General features: G+C 33.0%; 2 protein-coding genes across 8 annotated transcripts in view; both read left to right on the top strand.

Moving 5' to 3' along the window:
- The window catches only part of LOC116774945 (glycerol-3-phosphate acyltransferase 1, mitochondrial), a 35,743-nt gene extending 23,578 nt beyond the window's left edge, over positions 1 to 12,165 (top strand). For all 7 annotated transcript variants that reach the window (XM_032667737.2, XM_061524115.1, XM_061524114.1 and 4 more), the window contains 13 exons: positions 4,895 to 5,059; positions 5,474 to 5,646; positions 5,864 to 6,100; positions 6,220 to 6,312; positions 6,530 to 6,624; positions 7,228 to 7,463; positions 7,830 to 8,025; positions 8,177 to 8,361; positions 8,621 to 8,768; positions 9,632 to 9,831; positions 10,131 to 10,264; positions 10,511 to 10,656; positions 11,026 to 12,165. In XM_032667737.2, the coding sequence (XP_032523628.2) occupies positions 4,895 to 5,059; positions 5,474 to 5,646; positions 5,864 to 6,100; positions 6,220 to 6,312; positions 6,530 to 6,624; positions 7,228 to 7,463; positions 7,830 to 8,025; positions 8,177 to 8,361; positions 8,621 to 8,768; positions 9,632 to 9,831; positions 10,131 to 10,264; positions 10,511 to 10,656; positions 11,026 to 11,213 (2,196 nt within the window). In that variant the 3' untranslated portion in view covers positions 11,214 to 12,165. The remainder of the gene's footprint in view (positions 1 to 4,894; positions 5,060 to 5,473; positions 5,647 to 5,863; positions 6,101 to 6,219; positions 6,313 to 6,529; positions 6,625 to 7,227; positions 7,464 to 7,829; positions 8,026 to 8,176; positions 8,362 to 8,620; positions 8,769 to 9,631; positions 9,832 to 10,130; positions 10,265 to 10,510; positions 10,657 to 11,025) is intronic.
- Positions 12,166 to 13,092: 927 nt separating this feature from the next.
- The window catches only part of LOC116774882 (disintegrin and metalloproteinase domain-containing protein 19), a 50,918-nt gene continuing 42,871 nt past the window's right edge, over positions 13,093 to 21,139 (top strand). The window contains exon 1 of the mRNA XM_032667662.2: positions 13,093 to 13,529. Coding sequence (XP_032523553.2) covers positions 13,409 to 13,529 — 121 coding nt within the window. The 5' untranslated portion in view covers positions 13,093 to 13,408. The remainder of the gene's footprint in view (positions 13,530 to 21,139) is intronic.

Below are 21,139 nucleotides of genomic sequence, written 5' to 3'. Positions count from 1 at the left end.
ATTGTCATAAATTTGTTTCACTCAATTTTTTGAGCAGAATTATAGGCATATCTCAGGTTATAAAATTTCCTCGACTTCCTCGACACCGTCTTGTTTACTTTGGGCTCTAGTACAAAGTTTTTGTCGATAACTTTAATAACTCGTTGATGTTTTGCGTCGCATTAATAGCTATTTAGAGGACAAGTTTCGAAACTCACATCACATATTAATGAGGCAAAGTCCATTTTGCTTTGTACTCTCAGATACCGATTTACCTATTTTTTTTATCTGTGAACTGTTCCAAACCGTTCAATGCTCCAAAATAATATTGACCTAAATTAATTAATATCTTTGTTATTTTAATCGTCTTCCGGTTTTTTTTTATCTGTCTGATTGTAGGTATGCGTTATATAGTCTACAACCTACAGCCTTGCTATGAAATCATTCGTCTATAACTTTTTCGTCATCGTGATTTAATTTCCTATAGCGTGGTATTAAATTATGTTCTAAGTGAACGAAACCGCGGGATGGAACTAGTTTTATATGGTTGCTCGCAATAACAATATGATTTTCTATTTATCAACATTAAATTGTGTATTACGCTTCGCAGTGTCCCAGTAAACTCACTGATTACGCATTGACGCAATCACTAGCCTTTTCTTTTGTTTCACACATGTCTTACCCATAATTATCTTTTAACAGCTGATAGTGTGAAATTAATATTTTACTCTCGTTTATCATTCCGTTCGCCTTTCTTGTATGTTAGTCTGTTATTTTTTTATTGCTCTCGAATATTAACTTATATATAAACCGGTATATTTTTTATGTGAGTAGCAATGAATTATTTTATTTATAATGTGGGTATCGGCTGGCAATATTTTTAATAAAATCTTTCTTTTTATTCAAGTAATATAAAACTTTCCGTAAGGTCGCGATATTTTTTTTACATTGTCGATAGTTTTTTTTTTTTTTTTTGAAAATTTTGCTTAGGACATTAGAATTTTTGTCTATAATATTTAATAAACACATTATATACTCTTTATTTCCCGCTGTAGGAAATCCAGTGATTAAGTATTTGGTGATGAGATCTGAGATTTTAGCGTGTATTAATTTAAATAAAACTAATATTTTTTCGGATTACACTGCGAATTCACATCTCGTCTGCCCTTGATCACGGTTGCTGAATAGTAACCGAATACGAAAGTATGTAGTTTTTTTTTTTTGGTAATAAAATACGCGTAGTATAATCCGAAAAAATATTAGTTTCATTTAAAAGAATTTAGTGTTCTTAAATGTATATATTTCTTATCCTTATGATCGTAAGAACTGAAAAGTAAAGCACATTTTTGAATCGTTTATCTTCACGACGTTTTGGTACGTATCATTTTTATTTCATATGCTTTTAATGACGAAATCTTACAAAATTTTACGTCGTACCGTGAGTCATGTTATGACGGAAAAAACTAATAACATACACTTATCAAACTACTATCACACGAATATGTTTATTCGTTTCTTACAAAGGAATTGCTCATGCCAAATATCATGATAGTTCTGAAATGTATAGTTGTACAGTGCACTAGTAACTATATGTGTATACAAATTTCATATACATAAAAGCTATCAATATGCTGGAATGTTTGTAGCAAGTATCGATAAACCTGAGGACATGTTCGTGTAGATTTGCGAGTGGACGTTTAAGTTGCAGCCGATGCTTTACCTAAGGCTTGAAGGTGAAGTTGTTTATAAAAGTGTAGACTTGTAGTATATAGTACGTATCAGAAAATTTATTTGTTTGGGATGAGTAGCGTAGTGCAGTTTTGCGTTGCAGAATATATATACGTATATGTATTCTATTTTAAGGATCAGTTTTAAATAAACAAAGGTCTTCGACGGAAGGTTGTGTACAAAATTTTATATATACAATTTCTCATACAATTGTTTCTCTGATAAGTATTACGGTTACACAAAGCCCATCTACACGAGCTGTCATTGAATAAATTTTCATCATTTTAGTGGTTGAATAAAATATAACTAGTTTACGTTATTGTTACAGCACATGCTTTCACGTTTATGCATACTTGTAAGCCCGTTAGTTCTCGCCGCTCGGCAATTTCGTCCGTTGACCTTCCGTGTATTGCGACTCGCACAATTTTATAATAAATAATCAGTTGTGATAGAAGCCGTTTATATTTTTTATGTAATTGACCGACGAGTGGCTATTTCGTTTCAGTAAATATTCACATTTCTCTATATATATATCGAATGATTTAAATCTATCTCTAGTTTTTTTTGTGATAAGCTTAACTTACGGGTACTTATCTAAATAATGAAAAGTTTCTTAGAAATCTAATAATTCGTTAAGAAAATCATATATGTATTATAAATTTATAGTTTGTAATATTAAAAACAATTCAAATGCATTTTCTGGGTTACAAGAAAATGTTTCTTTTAATGAATGCATAAACAAAAATATTCATAATAATCAAAAAGGAAGTTCAATGTCAAAGGTCGATATTATTTCATAAATTAATGAAATTCTTTATAACATTCACGTTCTATATACAATAATTATTCGTCGAATAATAACCAAATATAGTTTTCCAAAAATATGTCAAATAAGTCGTGGTGGCCTGTAGGATAAAAGGGCCGCCTCTCATACCTGAGGGCGCGGGTTCGAAACCTGGCAAGTACCAATGTGATCTTTTCCGAATCATATGTACTTTATAAGAGTATTTAGACACCACTGACGGACGGTGAAGAAAAACATCGCGGGGAACCTGGTCTTATAATTTCAAATTATAAGATTGAAATCGCCAATCCGTCTTGAGCAAGCACAGTGATTAATGCTCTAACCTTCTCCATGTGAGAAGAGGTCGTTGCTCAGCAGTGGGCTTCGATAGGCTGATGATGATGATGATGATGATGTCAAATTTAAGGATATGCTACAAAAAAAAATTATGACGAACAGATTGACAAAATAAAATTGTCAATTTATAATTAATAAGTATGTAACAATATTTACATCTAATCACATACGAATATAAACTGTGTGAAGGTCAAGTCCAAGGTCAGCTGATAGTTATTCGACTCTCGACTTATCTATCGCCTTGGTGTTATTTGACATATCTCCTTGAAAAAAAACAACGATAGTCCTCTTAGAATTATTTCGAAAATTTATTTTTTTTAAGCTAAATATATATTTGTTTGAAAATTCTAATTAAAATCATGTTTTTGTATTGTTTAAGAAACTTCACAATTTATATATAGTTTTTTTTTTTGGGTTCGAGATGTTGAAATGAGGTAATAACTGGGATTAAGATAAAGTAATGTAAATGGGAAGTTGATATGTATACTATTAAAATATCAAATAACCAAAGATATTAAATTATATGTACTTAGGAATATTAAAGTAACAGTAATTATGTTATACATGTATGAAAAGTATTTTAGATTTCAATAATTATATATAATTAGGTTAAAATAAATATCAATAAATTAATACGTGTTAGTTTAAATGTCACGCTGGAAACGTAATTACTTGTATGACGTCACACGCGCCACTTAACTGAATACTGTTAGTATTGTAGCGGTCGTTAGAAACATATTACTTTATCGGAACGATAAGTTTGATATTATAGCCTATAAAATATCTGTGCGCTTACTAAAAATTTCCGTCATCACACTGTATACAGAGCGTTTTTAGTTTTTTATCGTATTAATTTTATATTAATAGTATTAACGTAGATTGTTGAACGAGAAACGCGAAATACGTCGTACTTAGCGTGATAAACATATTATCAATATATTTTAGTCAATATACAGTCTTTTTGAAATTATTTTTGTTACTTTATGATTAAATGAATACTCGCGAAAATCTTAGATCTCATTACTTTATGATTAATCTTGACCGGCTTTCGAATAAAAAGACATAAATTAACCTTCATTATTGATTGTAGGTTCTTGAATGCCTCGTATTTATTAAATTAGTCCGAGTTAAGTGAAGATACTAATCATATAGACTAAATATTTTTTGTTTTATAATACAACAATGCCTACTTCGATTTATACAAGTGTATGTAACGTAAACAGATTATAATTCCCATAACGGAAGTCAGACACATACACCGAATAATTTAATGCAACGATTTATTTATGTAGTCGCTGTAAATATTTCAATAATTATTTTGACACGTTGCCATTACTATAAAATAAACCGATCGAAATTAAAAGTTCAGTCGAATTGTTTATTATATTATAGTCTGATTGATAAAACACTACCTAGCTACAATACCTTCCGAATCTTGCCGCGTAATACGCAACAGTGTCGCCTGTGTTTTGCATGCGCGTGCGCATCGCACATAGTTCATTCATTGATACTAAATTTAACACCGCGTGGCGTGACTCCGCCTGGCCAATGACAGCTGAGAGCGTTGACCTCGATTACACTATAAACTCGCTATGTACTATATACCTTTTTTTTGCTATAACAATATTGATCAATAGAATTTCTTTTCATTATCCAAAAATATTTATTAACAAAAAGAAAGACTTTATATGTGAGAAATCTTTATACAGTTTCAATTTAATTATCTATGCCATGGGCGCAAACATATCAGTTAAATTTATATTTCTAACCTTGTTGTTGATATTTGTTTAATATTTTTGGATAATAGTATATAAGCAGATATCACATAACTTAGATAAATAATATCAGATGATAATTGAAATACCCTTTTAGAGTTGTTGTCCCGAACATCAAGGAATTTTTTGACAGTAAAGACAATTTTCTTTATTATTATGTTTATATTTAGGGCAAGTCAGGCCAAGAATTTTACATATCGTTTCCGGTCATTCCACAGTTTCGACTCGCAACTGATATGAGTTAAGCATAACCATTAACATATTCTTTCAGGATTCATGGAAAGATCCAAGGTCCGAGGAGGCTGGCAACGTCATCAACATCCTCAACATCGGCAGACAGACGTTTGCCAACGGCGGTGTGGTCTCCCGATACCTCTGCGACCTCGCCCAATGTGTCCATCTCATTAACTACGACTATAAGGACGTACTTCCCAACGTGAGTATATATTACATGATTTAGATTTGCAAAAACATCGTTAAAGATAAAATAACAACAATGAAAACATCAAAGTAGGCAGCAATACTATTAAAGACTTATTACTCCATGTTAATAAACAAATACGCTAAAAATTCCATTTAAGAAAATAGTGCTTAGCCCTGCCACAGCAGGCTGTGACAGGTCACAGCTTGATATTAGCTATTCGACCTTCATCATATCTAAAGGATCAGATTAGACTACAGTAGAACCTTAAATTTTCTACAATCTATCAAAATATTTCTATCAACGTGTTTTAATTTAATTACAGTCGTGACGTAGTAGGTAGCCATAATATAAAAGCCAAATGTCAGAGTTTTTAAACATAAAGCACTTACAGTCATGAATACGTTGTCAAAAACAAATATTTTTTAGGTATCGAAAGACAAGCGTTTCATTCGTGCCATAGAAGACACCACTCGGGAAGAGCTGAAGACAAAAGCGAGTGGCACTAGCGAGGCTTACGATGACACAAAAAAGAAAGTCGAATCTCGCGCTATGAAAGTATTAAGAGATATATCCTCGGCTATGTCTAATAATATACTAAAGTAAGTATTATTATATATATTACTTGGACTATCACTGTGTTGAAAATTTTTTTGGTCCATAAATCAAAAAGGCTGTCCGTTATATTGATGAAGACCGTAAGGCTACATGATTCTTTCCTTAAGTTGTATAATGTTCAGTGCTCTATGAATAATTATTTGACTATTACACTGGACGTGAGACCTTCCCTTAACCAAACAATATTTATCTATGTTCCAGGTTAGTGGCGTGGTTGTGTCACAAGGCTATCCGTCGTATCGCCCGAGGCGGTTGCGGCACGCGCGCGTCCTGCGTGCACCGTCTCCGCCGCGCCAAGGCCGCCGGTCTACCCTTAGTATTCGTGCCGCTCCATCGATCTCACTTCGACTACGTCCTCGTGACGTTTACGCTCTACCTGACCGGGTTAAGGCCGCCCCTGGTGGCTGCCGGGGACAATATGCGGATACCGTTCTTTGGGTGGGTGTGTGCTAATGCCGCCTTTGGTGTCCGGGTCCTACCTGAACGAGCAATGGCCCACAGATTTTGTATCTGCTATACAGGCGATTCATATGAGGTATCATTATTTATTATTCCAGTTGGTTCCTCCGTGCGTGCGGCGCTTTCTTCATCCGTAGAAGAGTCGACGGCTCGGAGTATCACGGCGATCCTCTGTACAAAACTGCTTTGAGGTAATAAACCACTGCTTCAACTCAAACACCAAGAATAACTCCGCCTGTCGGAGACTACAGCATAAATTAAAAAGATCGTTGGTCACAATTTGTTGTATATTTTTTTTATTTTACATGTAATGCTTAAGAAATTAGCTTTTTATTTCATTTACAAAAACCATATGATTTTAATTAACTTTAAATTGAAAGTTAATTGTAATGAATCCACATATTTCAGAGCGTACATACTCAATAGTCTAGCCGCTAACAACAATCTGGAGTTCTTCATCGAGGGCGGGAGAACGAGGACTGGGAAGCCACAGCTGCCTAAAGGTACCTTAGATTTGTACAAAATTTCCTTGAACTTATTTATGGACCAAAAGTAGAGATAATATGTTTAAAAGAAACGTGACCACAAAGGATATGTCAACTCTCAAGAGATCTCTACTAGAAACCCTTTTGATAGAGGAAACTGGAAAGGGAAGTAGGTAAAAAAAGGTGGAAAAAAACAGATACAGATATAAGCATAGAAATAAAAATTAAAATTAAAATATATACATATACGTATATTTATTAATAGTGATTTTTGTTTTTGCTGCGACGACGGAATAGAGGGTAGGTAAGTATAAAGTCGTTTTGTACAGTAAAATAGATAAAAGAAATGAGAGAAATATAATTAAGGTGAAATATGTTATTCAACTATACAAGACTTCAATAAGACTTTTTTTTTTGTCATTTATAATATTTTTTTTTATTTAATTTTAACTGTTTACGGTACAAGTACTAAAATCGGAGTACTAAGTACATGTGGATATTTTAAGCTGTAAATATTATTTGTTTACCTAAAACAAAAAAAAATTATTATAAATATATATAAATACCGCTTTGTGGTTTTCATTTATTTTGTTAAAAAAATATTTACGATATTTTTTCCAGCGGGTATTTTATCGGTGATAATGGACGCGTACCTGGACGGCACCATCGACGACGCGCTCCTGGTGCCGGTCACCCTCAACTATGATAAGCTGGTGGATGGGAACTTCGTGAGGGAACAGCTCGGGATGCCGAAGCAGATGGAGACGTTCTGGTCGGCGCTGCGAGGAATATGGATGACGCTGAACACCAACCATGGCAGCATACGAGTGGACTTCAACCAGCCTATATCCCTGAAGGTGAGTTAGGTTAGCTTGTTAGGTTAGGATGTTAGGTTAGGTTGTTAAGTTAGATTATATAAAGAATTCCCTCTGAACATGATAACTAGTAAAATTGGCTGAGCGGAAAGAATTGTCGATGTATTTTATTTACTTAAAAGGTTATTGTTAAAATAGTAGCATGTTAATAGTTTATATTTTATAATTATTCCCTTAAATTATTTCTCTGAATTGTAATAATGACTTGATACCTTAGATTATAATTTAGTTTTTAACAATACGATTTCACTGAAACGTTAATATAGAATATCTACCTTTTCTTATCTTATCTAACAAGATAGTGACACTGAAGTAAACATTGTTTTTCAATTATTTTATGTTTTTTAGGAGCTGGTAACATCATTCCAAAGGTATAATTATCTTAAGGCCCCGATTGAAGCGCCCTTGAAGTCTAGCGACAACCTGGCCGAGAATCTAGACCGCCAGATCCTGTACAACCACAGTCACAGCAGTCTATACGGAAATGACGTCAGCACGGACCACAAGATGATGGTAGAGGCCATCGGCAGACATCTCGTCTATGGTGAGATTGACATTTTTATCTTCTAAATAATCTTTTGTTACATCACGGCTACAACTTACGATATATCTTAAGTTTCTGTCCGATGGAAACTTTCTTTAATCGTTGTTATTATACCTAATGAATATTACAAGACACCGCTGTATGTACACAGATGCTGCTCAATCGACGGCCCTGATGTGCACCAACGTTGTATCCTACGTGCTGCTGACGGAGCAGAGGCAGGGGTGCTCCATCAGCGGGCTGCAGGAGAGCGTGCGGGCCAGGGGTGCAGCACTGCGGGCCGCGGGCCGGGACCTCGGGTATAGCGGGGAGACTAGACACGTGGTGGCGCGAGCGGTAAGGGATCTATACACATATATATATATACACACGTGATGACAAGTTATTTTCTTGGTAATAGGAGTGTGTGTGTGTGTGTGTTGTATTGAGTCATATTAGTTCGGGTATGGGCACGCGTGTTGAGTGGTTTCGTTTGTGTGTTACAATTTCATTTTTTACACTCGGTATACATGTATGTTTGATTATGGAATTCAATAATGGCGTCGTGTTTGTTTGTCTTTCAAATTGATTGATTTGTTAATTATCGTCCTATCAGTTGGAGACCCTCGGTACTTCACTGGTCCGCTGCGAGGGATCCGGGGCGAAGCGTGTCGTCAAACCTCAGAGCTCTGTGGCAGCGTCCTTAGAGCTCTCATACTACGCCAACGCGGTTGTCGCCCACTACGCCGCTTCAGCTATCGTGGGTAAGGATCTAATTTCAATTTTATACTAACATAAAATATATAAAATGATATCGCCAGGTGTAAAAAAAAATAGTATAAGTAATAATCTTCATCATCATCGTCGCAAGAGTCTTTGCAGACTCGCCGTGGTCATCACGTATCAGTGATCCGTATACGTGGCTTTCATAGGAAGATAGTTGCAGTAGTTTCCCCTTGCCTTCTGCACCAGCACTTTTTTGGTTCTATTTAAACCCCAAGGCTTGCTGTAGCCTGTTCCAGCCAGTGGTGTCTAAATACTCTTAGAAAGTACATATGACTCGGATAAGATCACATAGGTACTTGCCAGGTTTCGAACCCGCGCCCACACGTATGAGAGGCGGGCCTTTAACCTCCAGGCCATCACGACTTTTTAGTAGTAATCTTACACCCGTGTTGTTAGAAACTAGATTTAGCTACTGGTTGAACTCAGTCGATTTGGGAATTTGGCTTAAATGAAGTACAAATGTCCAACCGGCAGCGCCATCTGTAGTCTGTCGCGTGTCTTGTTGATAAATATATGTAAATAAATGTTGAGTTAAATATATGTGTAATGAACGAATATATAGCGTAAGAAGGGGGATTTTAGTAAAGAAAGCTAAGTCGAGATCACCTAACGCGTTACTAACCAACAAATCAAACGATACACAAATAACAGACGTATGTCAATTACGAAAACAAAATGTGTCGCGCGCCGAGCTGCGAGCCAACTCCCACGAGCGCCGCAAAGCGGATGGACGCTCAGCTCTGAACAAACTCCTTATATAGGCTTACTAAATACTTTTTTTTTAATTAATTTGAGTCAGTAATATAGATATATTTATATTATAAATAATATATAATTTCAGCGACGGCCCTCGAGAGTATAATACGCAAGGAAGGCGAGGATCTGCCGATCAGACATTCCGAGCTGATGGAGGCCGCCCTGGAGCTGAGCGAGATACTCAGCCAGGAGTTCATACTGTGTGCGCCCTGCAAGAGGATCGAGGAGAGACTCGACGAGGCGGTGCAGGAACTGTTACAGGCGGATGTCCTCATTAATATGGAGGTTGGTGGACATACAAACATATATATATATATATATTTACTTATTTTCTGTGTATAGATGAAATTTTGACATAATTTTCGAATATTCTTAAAACTTTTTTGGTTTTAGTTACAGATGACTTATTATAAAAAAATAAAAATGTTAATAATCATAGAGAATATAACTTGATGATAAAGTGCCACAGAGTATAAACTTAATACCAAGAATAAAAAATCGTGGAAAGACTTGGCATTTGATTATAAGCTTAGCAGTTATTCATTTTTATGGTAATAATTGATTGTTGATCGGATTTTTTTCAGAAACCGGATGTGCTTGAAGAAGAACGTTGGGCGCGAAGGTTCGCTAAGACCTTGGAGGATGAAGACGATGCATCACACCACAGCGCGGACATTAAATACACCGTCGGGAACACGAAGCAAGCTGTGGCTGAACGGTGTGACATACTGCCTTTTGTTACTATTTAGATAACTCTTAAATGACCAAAGATACGTACAGAAAAAATCCTGATAGAAATGCGAAGGGAAATGGCAAAAATTTATATAACCTTGCCATAACCCCCAAATACTCAATATCACATACACTTTTTGCTCTATTCCTGTAATTTTAATCTCCTTATCTCCTCTAAAGTATTCTGTAATAGTCTAAGTATCCCACTTTTAATCATTATTTATGTCTGTAGTGCTCGTCTCCTTCGCACGATCCGTCCATTGTTGGAGGCTTACTCGACAGCGTGTCGTTGTGTGTGTGAGTCGCCCGTCAACGAGCTAGTGAAGACAGCGCTCGACAGCCTCCTCGAGGCGACCAGCCAGGGAAAGTTGATATACGGTGAGAAATATAAACAGCCCATAAAATGTTCCATCTCTTTTTTATAGTATTATAACATAACGTGTAAGAGAGAACGGCTCAAGTTCCATCTCTCTCTAATAGATACTTTTGTATTAAAAATATAAGACCTTCTATCTCTGTCTAATGAAATTTTTTGTGTGCGTGTCAGAGAGAGATGGAAGATCGATAATATACACATTGCTTATATTGAAGCTACATATATCCATAGATGTTGAAAAAAGATAAAAAGTGATGTGCCAAAGATTTAATAGGTTGGGTGTAACATATAGAATATTTTTCATGAATGTAAAATTTTATTTAAAATGTATATAAATGTAATGTATAATAAATAAATTTGTATGTCGTCAGGCGAGGCTGTGTCTACAGACGCTATACGGAATTGTCTCAAACTACTGCGCCAGTGGGGAGTCATAGAGATGTACACAGATAGTCGCGTGAGAAAAATAAAAATATGTCCACCGTACACGAACAAAGACAATCTGGATAATGTGTGTGCCAATGTGTACAAGTTTAATATGGACACGCCTTTAGTTTAGTGTGAGTGAAGTGAAGTGACAGTGACTGTTCGTGCGGGCACATTGAACCGGTCATACGTTATATTTTTTGAGCGTTTTGATTCATTTAATTGATCGCTCCACATTTTTATTGATGTTTCTCTGACAAGGTGTGTGAATTTAATGTGTGACGTCATCAAACGCTGCAACTTTGATAATGTACATGAATTTACTTAATCGGAACACAGGATTTTGTACAATATTTCACACAACAAATTTGCAGGCTTTACGCTGGGGATTTTAAGGATTATCTATACCTATGCATTTATTGTGTCAGAAATAATTAAAATCTTTCTATGTATGCCATTTTGTGTTGGCTGAGTCAATTATTACATTGGCTCGGATGTTTATCATAACTGGTTCACAACTAAAGATAATATATATACAAATATATTATATGAAAAACTAAAAGTATGTAAGTTGTAATTAAATATGTTACATTTATTTTTCATTATCAAAAGAAATACATTTCTATATAAGCTTTATGATCAAAGTGTTTAAGTTCATTATTCAATGTGCCCTAGATGTCGCCTGGCTGTGTTATGTATATAATAATCCAGTGATATTGTTTGGCAGATTTGTGATGTAGTTTAAGTTTATCTTTTATATAAACTACCTTATGTAAAGATAGGTAAATAAAACCGATTAAATAGTTGTTATCACAGAACGTGTCTCGAGCTCGAGATACATGAACCTAATTGTTGTATATAATGCGGTTATTAGTAGTTCATATACTATTTAGATTATAGGTATGGGATAAATTTTGACAAATAGTTATAATTTTTATATCGTATTTCCTGTAGTTCGTTAATTGATAGTCATTTGAGCAACTTTTTTTTTTAATGTATGTATATATTTATTCAATGAACGTTGAAAGTTTCGTGACGAAGCTGTTGACTTTGTGACGCGGTGTAACATAAAGAGATATAATGTATGTTTGTTTCATTTCATTTGTACTAAATTAAGTTTTTACAAAACAATCAAAAATTATTGTATAAATAAATTTATACAATTTTGGAATTTTATCGTCATTAAAAACTAAACCCTTGTATGCATTTATTTTGGCAGTATTGAATAATCTTCTATTGAAATAATTCCATCACAAACAAAGTTATTGATGTCGGATTTATGTGGAATTTTTAAATTATTTTATACATTCAACAAACTAAATATAAATATTTTTTAAAACAAATAGCGCTATTTTGTGTAAATTACTTCAACGTGAACAGGGTCTCAAGCACCAGAGTTATGGAAACATAGACTTGTACTACCGATTCTTCATCAGGTAAGAACGAATCGAAAAAAAACGCCTACATAATATGGTGAGGACACAAATGAAACTGATCTTCTGTAAAAGTTTGTAGAAGAGATCTTTGTGTTGGTCAGATTACCGCTGTGAAACAATTTTATTGAAACTTCATTCATTTGATTACGTTTGTGTGTTACCAGCTTATAGCCACTAGATATAGGTATATAACTTGTAACTTGTTTGCTACTTAAAGGTAATTAATGACTTTGCCATCTTAAAACTGAAAATATATTCTGCTCGGTATTTTAAACTTTATTAATGTTTTGCAATATCTTCACGCTTGTCACTACGACCTGGGTTACATTTCTCCACTCTGTTCCCCGTCCTATCCAGGAGGATCCATTGATTCTGGACCACCGCTTTACTACTAAATAATGTAAATAATTCTTCAAAGATGAAATTGAATACATTTATTCATTTTTATTTAAATATTTATTCCACTTTATAGAAAAACTAGCAAAAAAAAATTATATTCGTTATAAAAATATAAAAAAAATTAATGTTAATTAAATATTTTTATATACCTGATTCTTTGTTTATTTTAATTACAAGTAGTGTTGAACGTTTCTTTATTGTCTTTTCCTCAGAAACTTTTTATATCTTCTCTATGACATTGACAAGTGACAGTTCTCAATTCAAAATCGTGACAACTTCATACATCTACTGTTACAAACTTCTGTCGTCAGTTGACAGTTTTGTAGTGTTATGAGTTCGGGCTGGTGCTAGTCCTTAGTCGTATTTCGTTTACTTTTACACAGAGTGACCTGGTCGGCGTCATGTTGTTTATTTAGTGCCTTTATAAGTTAAAGTAGTAATACAAGCATGTAAAGTTCATCTATTTGATGATAAATTTAGTTTTTCGTGCAATATGTTCCGAAGAACTTCAAGTGTGAAAATGTTTGATTGTGGTTGCATTAAAGTGTGCTGGCTCGTGTTTTGCTCAATATTAATAGCCCTGACAAAGGATAGCGCCGATGCCCATGGAATAAGTAAGTTGCTGAATTTGTTACACTTCCGTTTTTTTATATTCCGATTTTTTCTTCGTCAGAAATTTATTGCCATTAATAAGAAATATTTAATTTATGTCGGAAGATGATTCAACAGTTCCTTAATAGTTTTCGAAAGGTATTGAAATAAAACTATGGTTCGACCCATTTCTTACGAATATTAGAGTAAAATTTTTTCAATGTTATTATGCTATAATGTATTATGAAAATAAAATTTGTAACAGAATTTAATCTCTTACAAATTTTATATACATCTGTCATTTTAATCTATTAATTGTTGTGACTAATTCAAAAAAAATTGTATTTTTTATAACAATAAACAAGAAATTTATATATAAATATTCTTTATTTACTTATTTTATATCTTTGCAAGTAATTGATTACTTCAACGGTGTAATTGTATTTAAGAAAAGATCTGCTGCAGAAAACTTTTATATTTATATGTTTTCACTTGTTTAAAACATTTACACATATTTATTTTAAAAAAAGTGGTATATACTATGAAATGAAGGTATTTTTAAATATTGATTGATTAATATATGTTATATGTATTTTAAAAATAGTTATAATGACAAGAAGAATATGTGTGTGTGTGTGTGTGTGTGTATGTATTTTTTTTAAATTTCTTAATAATGATAAACAGAATATTATTGTCAGAGGTTTTTCCACATTCATCTCTTATAATAATGATAATTATTATTCACTTTCATTGAATGACTCACCTTTTATTAATTATGTCTCTTTCAAAACTATACAATTCATGAATGGGTCCGTCCAGAACTAATATCAATTCATTCGTAGAACATATTTCGAAGGCAGCCCTAGTAGGTTCTTTTTAAATTTGGTTATGTAGAGAGAGGAAATGGTGGAGGTGAGCGTTTAACTCACATTAGATGGGGGGTCCTAAACCTACACCTGGGTAACAAGTCCCAGGCACTATTGAAGTTTCTTTCCCTGCAACGCAATGGACCCGGCACCCGCACGGTGAATCCATTGAATGCTAAGAGGTTTCATCTCTTTTTCCAATATAATGTACAGAAGATCATCACATTTGAAATTTAATTTTTTATCAGTGAATGGTAGAAAAATATGAGAAATGTGGTATTTGGAAAGAGTTAAAAATATGATCTTTAATGTAAATGTTTTTGCCTAGAAATATTTTTTTTTATACATCATGTCTGTTGAACATGTAAAGGAAACTTTTTAGTTTTTTTTCATGGCTATGGCTATTTTAATAACTACGAAATTATTAAAGGGATTGGTTAGTCATAGAATTATCATATTTTAGTATCTCTGAAAATCTAATATTACTAAAAATTTATACTAACTTATAACTTAAATATAAGTTTCTATTATCTGAGAACTATTTAATTTTGAACAATATGTAATGATTGTTGAGTATTAAGTTTTATAAGAAATATATAGCCAAAGACAATTTTTTTTTAAATCTAATCAGTGCATTTCAAATATGGTCATCAACATACAGCCAAGAATATTGATTACATAATGTTATCTGTTTTTCGTTATTTAATTAACGAAACTTAAATTTACAAAGCAAATAGAAACCCATTATCATATTTAAGGCGGCCATGAGTGAAAATTCGCAATTATTAATTCACACATTGTTAGTGAGCTTGCATTTAATTATACAACGGTAAAAATATAGTATCACAGGATATCCGGCGTCCGCTCACTGTACTCTCGTGATGTGATAATTATCAATGAAAACAATAAATACATGGTGTAATTAATTTTTAATGCCATAGATCGATTTTCTTATTTTTTAGTCTTGTTAGAGTACGACTGTTTAGTCTATGAACTATACAAAGCTTATGCAGTACATATTCGTTTTCAACACTCATATGTTAATATAAAGACGTAGAATAAATAATTAAATTATTCCTAAAATATAAATCGTGAAATAACAATTAAGGTAATAATGTGTTTATTCATGTTCCGTTGCAGTCTCATGTTTAAGTTAGTGATCAGATTTTTATGATTTGAGGTGTCTGTATTAAAATTAAATAATTTTTTAGAAATTTTGTTTCGTTGAACGTAACAGACGTTACGAAGAGCTTATGTATATACGTGAGTCGGCCAACATTGTAATAATTCGTTAAAAAGAAAATAACAGTTAACATATAAGTAAATGTCAATAGTGACGTGCCATTTTTTTCCGGTTTTTGTCGTTATTTGTATGTTTGGTTGAAATCGTCGCAAAAAAATTAAGATTGGGATTTTAATTGTTTTTTTTTTATATTTATTGTCGCAATTTCATAAATAAATGTACAAAATAATGCAGATATTTTTTTTATATATAATGTTCCTAAACCATGAATTAATTAACATAATTATACTTAATGTAACTGAACTTTCATATTTTATTGTATTTTCTGTCCGTCTTTTATTATTTCTATCGTGAAAGCTAAAAAGCTTCTTTGATTGTCACAAAGGAAGTCGAAGGAAGGTTTGATTGACGGATAAAATTGATTGGCAAGTAACTTGGAAATGACTGATGGTCACTAATATGGTATTGCCACATCGGATAAAAGTTTTATATAAGGATGGAGACATTCACATGTGACATATTAATTATTTCTTCCTTGAAAAAGTATCAGCTAGGCCATTTTATTTTATTTTTCTTTGAGCAAATTTGAATTTAATGTTAAATAACGTCAGCTGTTCGTATACAATAAACGCGTGTGTGTTTGCTACGGAATAACTCCATTACTACTGACACGATTAGAATAAAATTTTACATACGTTAATTTACAACGTAATAATAAAATACATTTCTTTTTGTTCCGAGAATTTAACGGTACGGGTGGTTAAGTGTTGGGTAAAAGGTACTTTACTGATAGATGAAATTTGATCCTCTCATGAGATAAGCAATGTCATATATGAAAGATTATATACATATAACAATTTTTAATGAAGAAATTTCTAATTATTTATTATAATTAAATATATACGAAATATTAGTAATGAGGCGATAGAAATAGTTACATTAAAGATAATTAAACGACAGTATAATGTTTTTATTTACTATGAATATTTGCATATTAACGGAGGAAAAGTTCAAAGGGTTGATTTATAAATGCTAAAGTGTGATATTACGAAAGGGTGCTTTGTACGGGTGACGTTTTAAAAGGAAGTGTTGAATTGTGACGGCTATGAAACGCTCTTTATAGAATACTAGGTACCAGCCCCGGCTTCGCACGGGCACCTTACGAAAAATATAAAATAGCCTATTTAATTTTTAGAATTATTAAACTTATATTATAATAACCTTCAAACGGTACGCCCGATTTAAATGATTTAAAAAGTAATTTACAGATACTGATGTATGCTCGAAAACGACGTAACTTATTTTGATAAGACTTAATACCGTATTTATGTAAATAGCTTTCCAATAAACGCTTTAGGAATGCCAATTTTTAAAAGTTGTAAAATGGATATAGTATGTTATCCTTAAGGTATAGACATATGCCACCGCGGACTTTTCTGTAGGCCTATATAAGATACACAATTCCACCGTATGTTATTTTGTTATATCTTAAAGACTTTAGGCAGCATTTTCGTTAAAAGCTCTCAGACGGCTCATGTTTTCCCAACATCTTCAACAAATATCGTTCATGTACACACAAGTGTGTACAAAACAACAAGTGTACAAAAACTTAACAAATTATATTCATACATAACATACATAATGTATACATACATAAGTAAAGAAAAATTATCTTATTAAAAGAATTTCTCAAAAAGTAGAACTTGGGCTTTAAAACTGTCAAAGTTTTTGGAGATGTATATTATATATATATGTATATGTACCTTCTTTAATTCAGAAGACGCATAGTGTTCCATAGAACCTTATAGCTGGTAATTAGCATGTTCAATGAGTCAGTGGCATCCGACGGAAATCGATTGTGAATCACGAACTCAACACTTAAATAGTTATATACGCTCGCTTACAACTACTATAACTTGCACTCGGATTCGCCTGAAATTAATATAATCTACTTGCGATTGAAACTGTATATTGTATCTGTAAGATATAAACAAACTTACTTACGAATTCATTTATATTTTACTACATAAATTATCGCACTTTATTATATTAACGTTGGTTACTGAACAAGAAACGGGAAACGTTCCGTACGTACGGTAACTGTCATACGATGGAAACTTGTGATAGGCATACTGTTCGATGTATCATACGTGATAAAATAATGAAGTAAAATACAAACATATTCATAATATTAGCAGGAAGTGACATTATAATGCGTACACACGTCCGTACTGTAGGTTTTATGTCACGTTAAAGTTCATAGTTTCGCGAGTCTTCGTCTTATAACAAAAACGAATGCTCTTACGTTTATCTATTTATTGACTTAGTTCAGTTTATAAGAGTTATTGAGGTAAATACAGTTATTCGTACGCAGTAATATGTACATACATTACAAATAACGTAACTTGTATGTCTTGGTGAATACAAACTAGGCGATGACTGCGACCTTGTCCGTCATTTTCAATGTAAAACCAAGTATAGCAAAATCACTGTTTTTTTTTTGTAATTATATCATGTAATCGCTTTCCATATAACCTATTAATTATAGGCCATATTTACTACAAGACATTTAGAATTGTTACTAAAGAGACAAACAAACGATGACTTATGTTTATTTTATATATATTTAAATGAATTAAAAATCTTGAGTTGACATGCAAACAAAGATTTTATTATGCAATTAGCGAACACGTGTCCAGTTTCTTATTTTACAGCATTTATATCACAACAACTTTATAGTTACAACCGCCATCTCTGTCTGGAGCTCATTAACCTTAGGGCGTGGATGCATGGGACGTTTTAAGTAGGAACCATACCATACCGTAGTTCTGTACCGGTTAGTAAATTTTATAATTAAATAACAATCGTCGTCAACCACAAATAAAAATATATGAAGTTCTCCTTCAACAAAAAAAAAACCTCTTTTGTTGAAATTAAAAATAATTCATTCATGTGTATTACGCCTAATATAATAATGAGAGAAAAAAATACAGCAAAGCCAACACTTCGTCAACAGCTGTTTATAGATTGACTATTTTAAATTGGTCTCACCCTACTTGGTCTTTCGATGTCTTCCAGAGCTCATTAAATGGTGGTTTTTATTTCTGTATCTGCTATGGGAATGACGTCCTCCCCACACCGACATGGTGCATTTCCTTCGAGTGACGTCACGTCCGATTGTTTATAATTACTATTATCCTATGTGGAGAAATGCTTTATATATTTTATTGTCTCCGGTGTTGACTGACAGATTCCCTTCCGAACTTAAAAGATTTCTACAATCGTGCGACTTGTTTGCTGTTAATATTTCGATATTTAAATGAAATACTTTTCGGTTATGTTTGTGATTAGATTTTGGTATTTTTAGATAACGTTATATCAAAGTCTTACGTGGCTTATTCACCTTGCATAAAAAATAATCCATGGTTAGTCAAACTACCCCTGATCAAGCAGAAGATGACAATTCTTCCAAATATAGGCGCTGGCATAAAGAAGGTGAATGAAGAATATTCTTTGATGACACCAAAATAACGGACAATTTTATGAATTACCTTAAAGATTCCTTATAATGAAAAGTAGTCTAGAGAGCTTTGGTCAGACATAAAAAAGCAAAATCTCCAGAAACTGAAGAAGATCATTTAGAAGGTTTTTGGAGAAGAATACAATTTGAAGACATCTAATTTTGTTGCCAAAAAACATGCGAAGGTTTGTGAAGCCGTGAGCCGTAAGTGTAATGAGTCAGCTCTTAGGACAGTTCGGTCCATAACACGAAAGAATTAAAGCAAAATGACATGAACAACTCAGCGAGAGCCAGTTTGGATACCAGGCTCTAGTTCTGAAGAAAGTTGGGTTATTCCGATTGCGAATTCTGGCGTGAATATGAAGGCATGGCAATAAGACGATTTTATCCTATTGACTTTATTATTACCTCGTTGCTACAATCAACTATATGAGATAAGGCAGTAAGGACATCATCATCTATCTCCTCTCATCGTTATCATCATCCAATTATAATTGATGATAAATGAAAAAAATCTGTTGTCTGTGAGGTTAAAGTAAAATGAAATGTTTGAAGGCTGTATTATTTCATCCCTCTCATTCAATATGTCATCTGATAAGAATATGAAATGCATTAGGGATATTTAATTAACGCCAAATTGAAAAAAACACGAGTGGATAGTATTTTAATACCTTATAATTATTTACAGAATTTTGAGTGCATTCCAGAGTGAAAGTCAATGAAGCCATAAAAAAAATAGTAGTAGGTAACCCAACCATCTTAAGCCAGCAAGCAAGTGTTAATATATAACCGAAGATATGAAAAGTGGTCTTGTAGATATCTCGTCAGCAAATAGTCTTCATTACCTTAAATACCATGAAGATTGTTAAGTAACTAAAACTTGAAGATCGCTTCTGTTAATCGCCATCTGAACGGCTACATCTGGACCAAATCTATATTCTGCGCCTCATGGACCATTAAAGACGATCTCAGATGACGTACACGTATAACGCTAAGTCTGTTCAAAATGAGCTGGTTATAAAAAACGACATATAAAAAAGTTCCGTGATGAAATGTTTTTTCAATGAAAGCTCGAAATTTCCCATATCAAGTGCTCCAGTACGTTAAATATCAGTAAGTGATTAAAAATACAAAAGGACTGACAAGCTAGCAAAATTATAATAGTCTTTCAACTTCCAGCAGTTGATTTGAATCATGGGCGTTGCAGAACTCTTTCACCTCCAGAGACACTAATACAATCAGCTGATTGGTTTACTTCTTCAGCTAGAGCGGCCGGAGAAAGATCAACATTAATGGCCGTATTTTTGGATTGTTTTGTAATTTTTATACGCGACATCAAGAAGGTTGTATTGTGAAAAACTATCACTTCAATTCAATGAATCTCTGGTTGTTTTAATTTTGAATTTTAATATAATAATAATAATACTAGGTCTGTATATAAAGTGAAGCGAAGTTCAGTAAGTTGAGTACGTGATTGCATGGAAACAATTCTAACAACTGACTAATGAGACATTTCGTTTCCTCATTCTTTGTTCCTAAACAGTCTCAAACACTGAGCTCGTGTAATGCGGTTGTATTGAATATTTTTATAGCCGAGTTAAATACAAACGTGAACTTGCAGAATATATTATTTTCTCAATACATTTATTTCAACAGTAACCTCATATATATATATGTTTTTGAGGTAAAGCGAGACAGACATCATTAGATTCAATATAATTATTTTATAGAGTGGTTTTGTATGTCTGTTTGTCAATGTTCTTCTGTTTCGACGAATATTTTATTTTATGTGACACACATACACACATACATACATACACACATACAGTGTCTAATGTTTTGATAAAATTAGTTACGACCGCCATTGTTCAAGTCCTTTGAACCTTTATATATAAATCAGAATTCGTTGGTTAGCGTAAACCTTATTGTCATATAAATAAGGTTCAATTAATGTTAGATAATTTATTATCATGTGTCAATTGTAATGCAATAGAAAAATTACCT

This window comes from Danaus plexippus, chromosome 23 (genome assembly GCF_018135715.1).
Source record: "Danaus plexippus chromosome 23, MEX_DaPlex, whole genome shotgun sequence".
NCBI classification, from domain to species: Eukaryota; Metazoa; Arthropoda; class Insecta; order Lepidoptera; family Nymphalidae; genus Danaus; species Danaus plexippus.
Note: the sequence above shows the minus strand (reverse complement) of the source record. Positions and strands in the feature narration are given on the sequence as shown.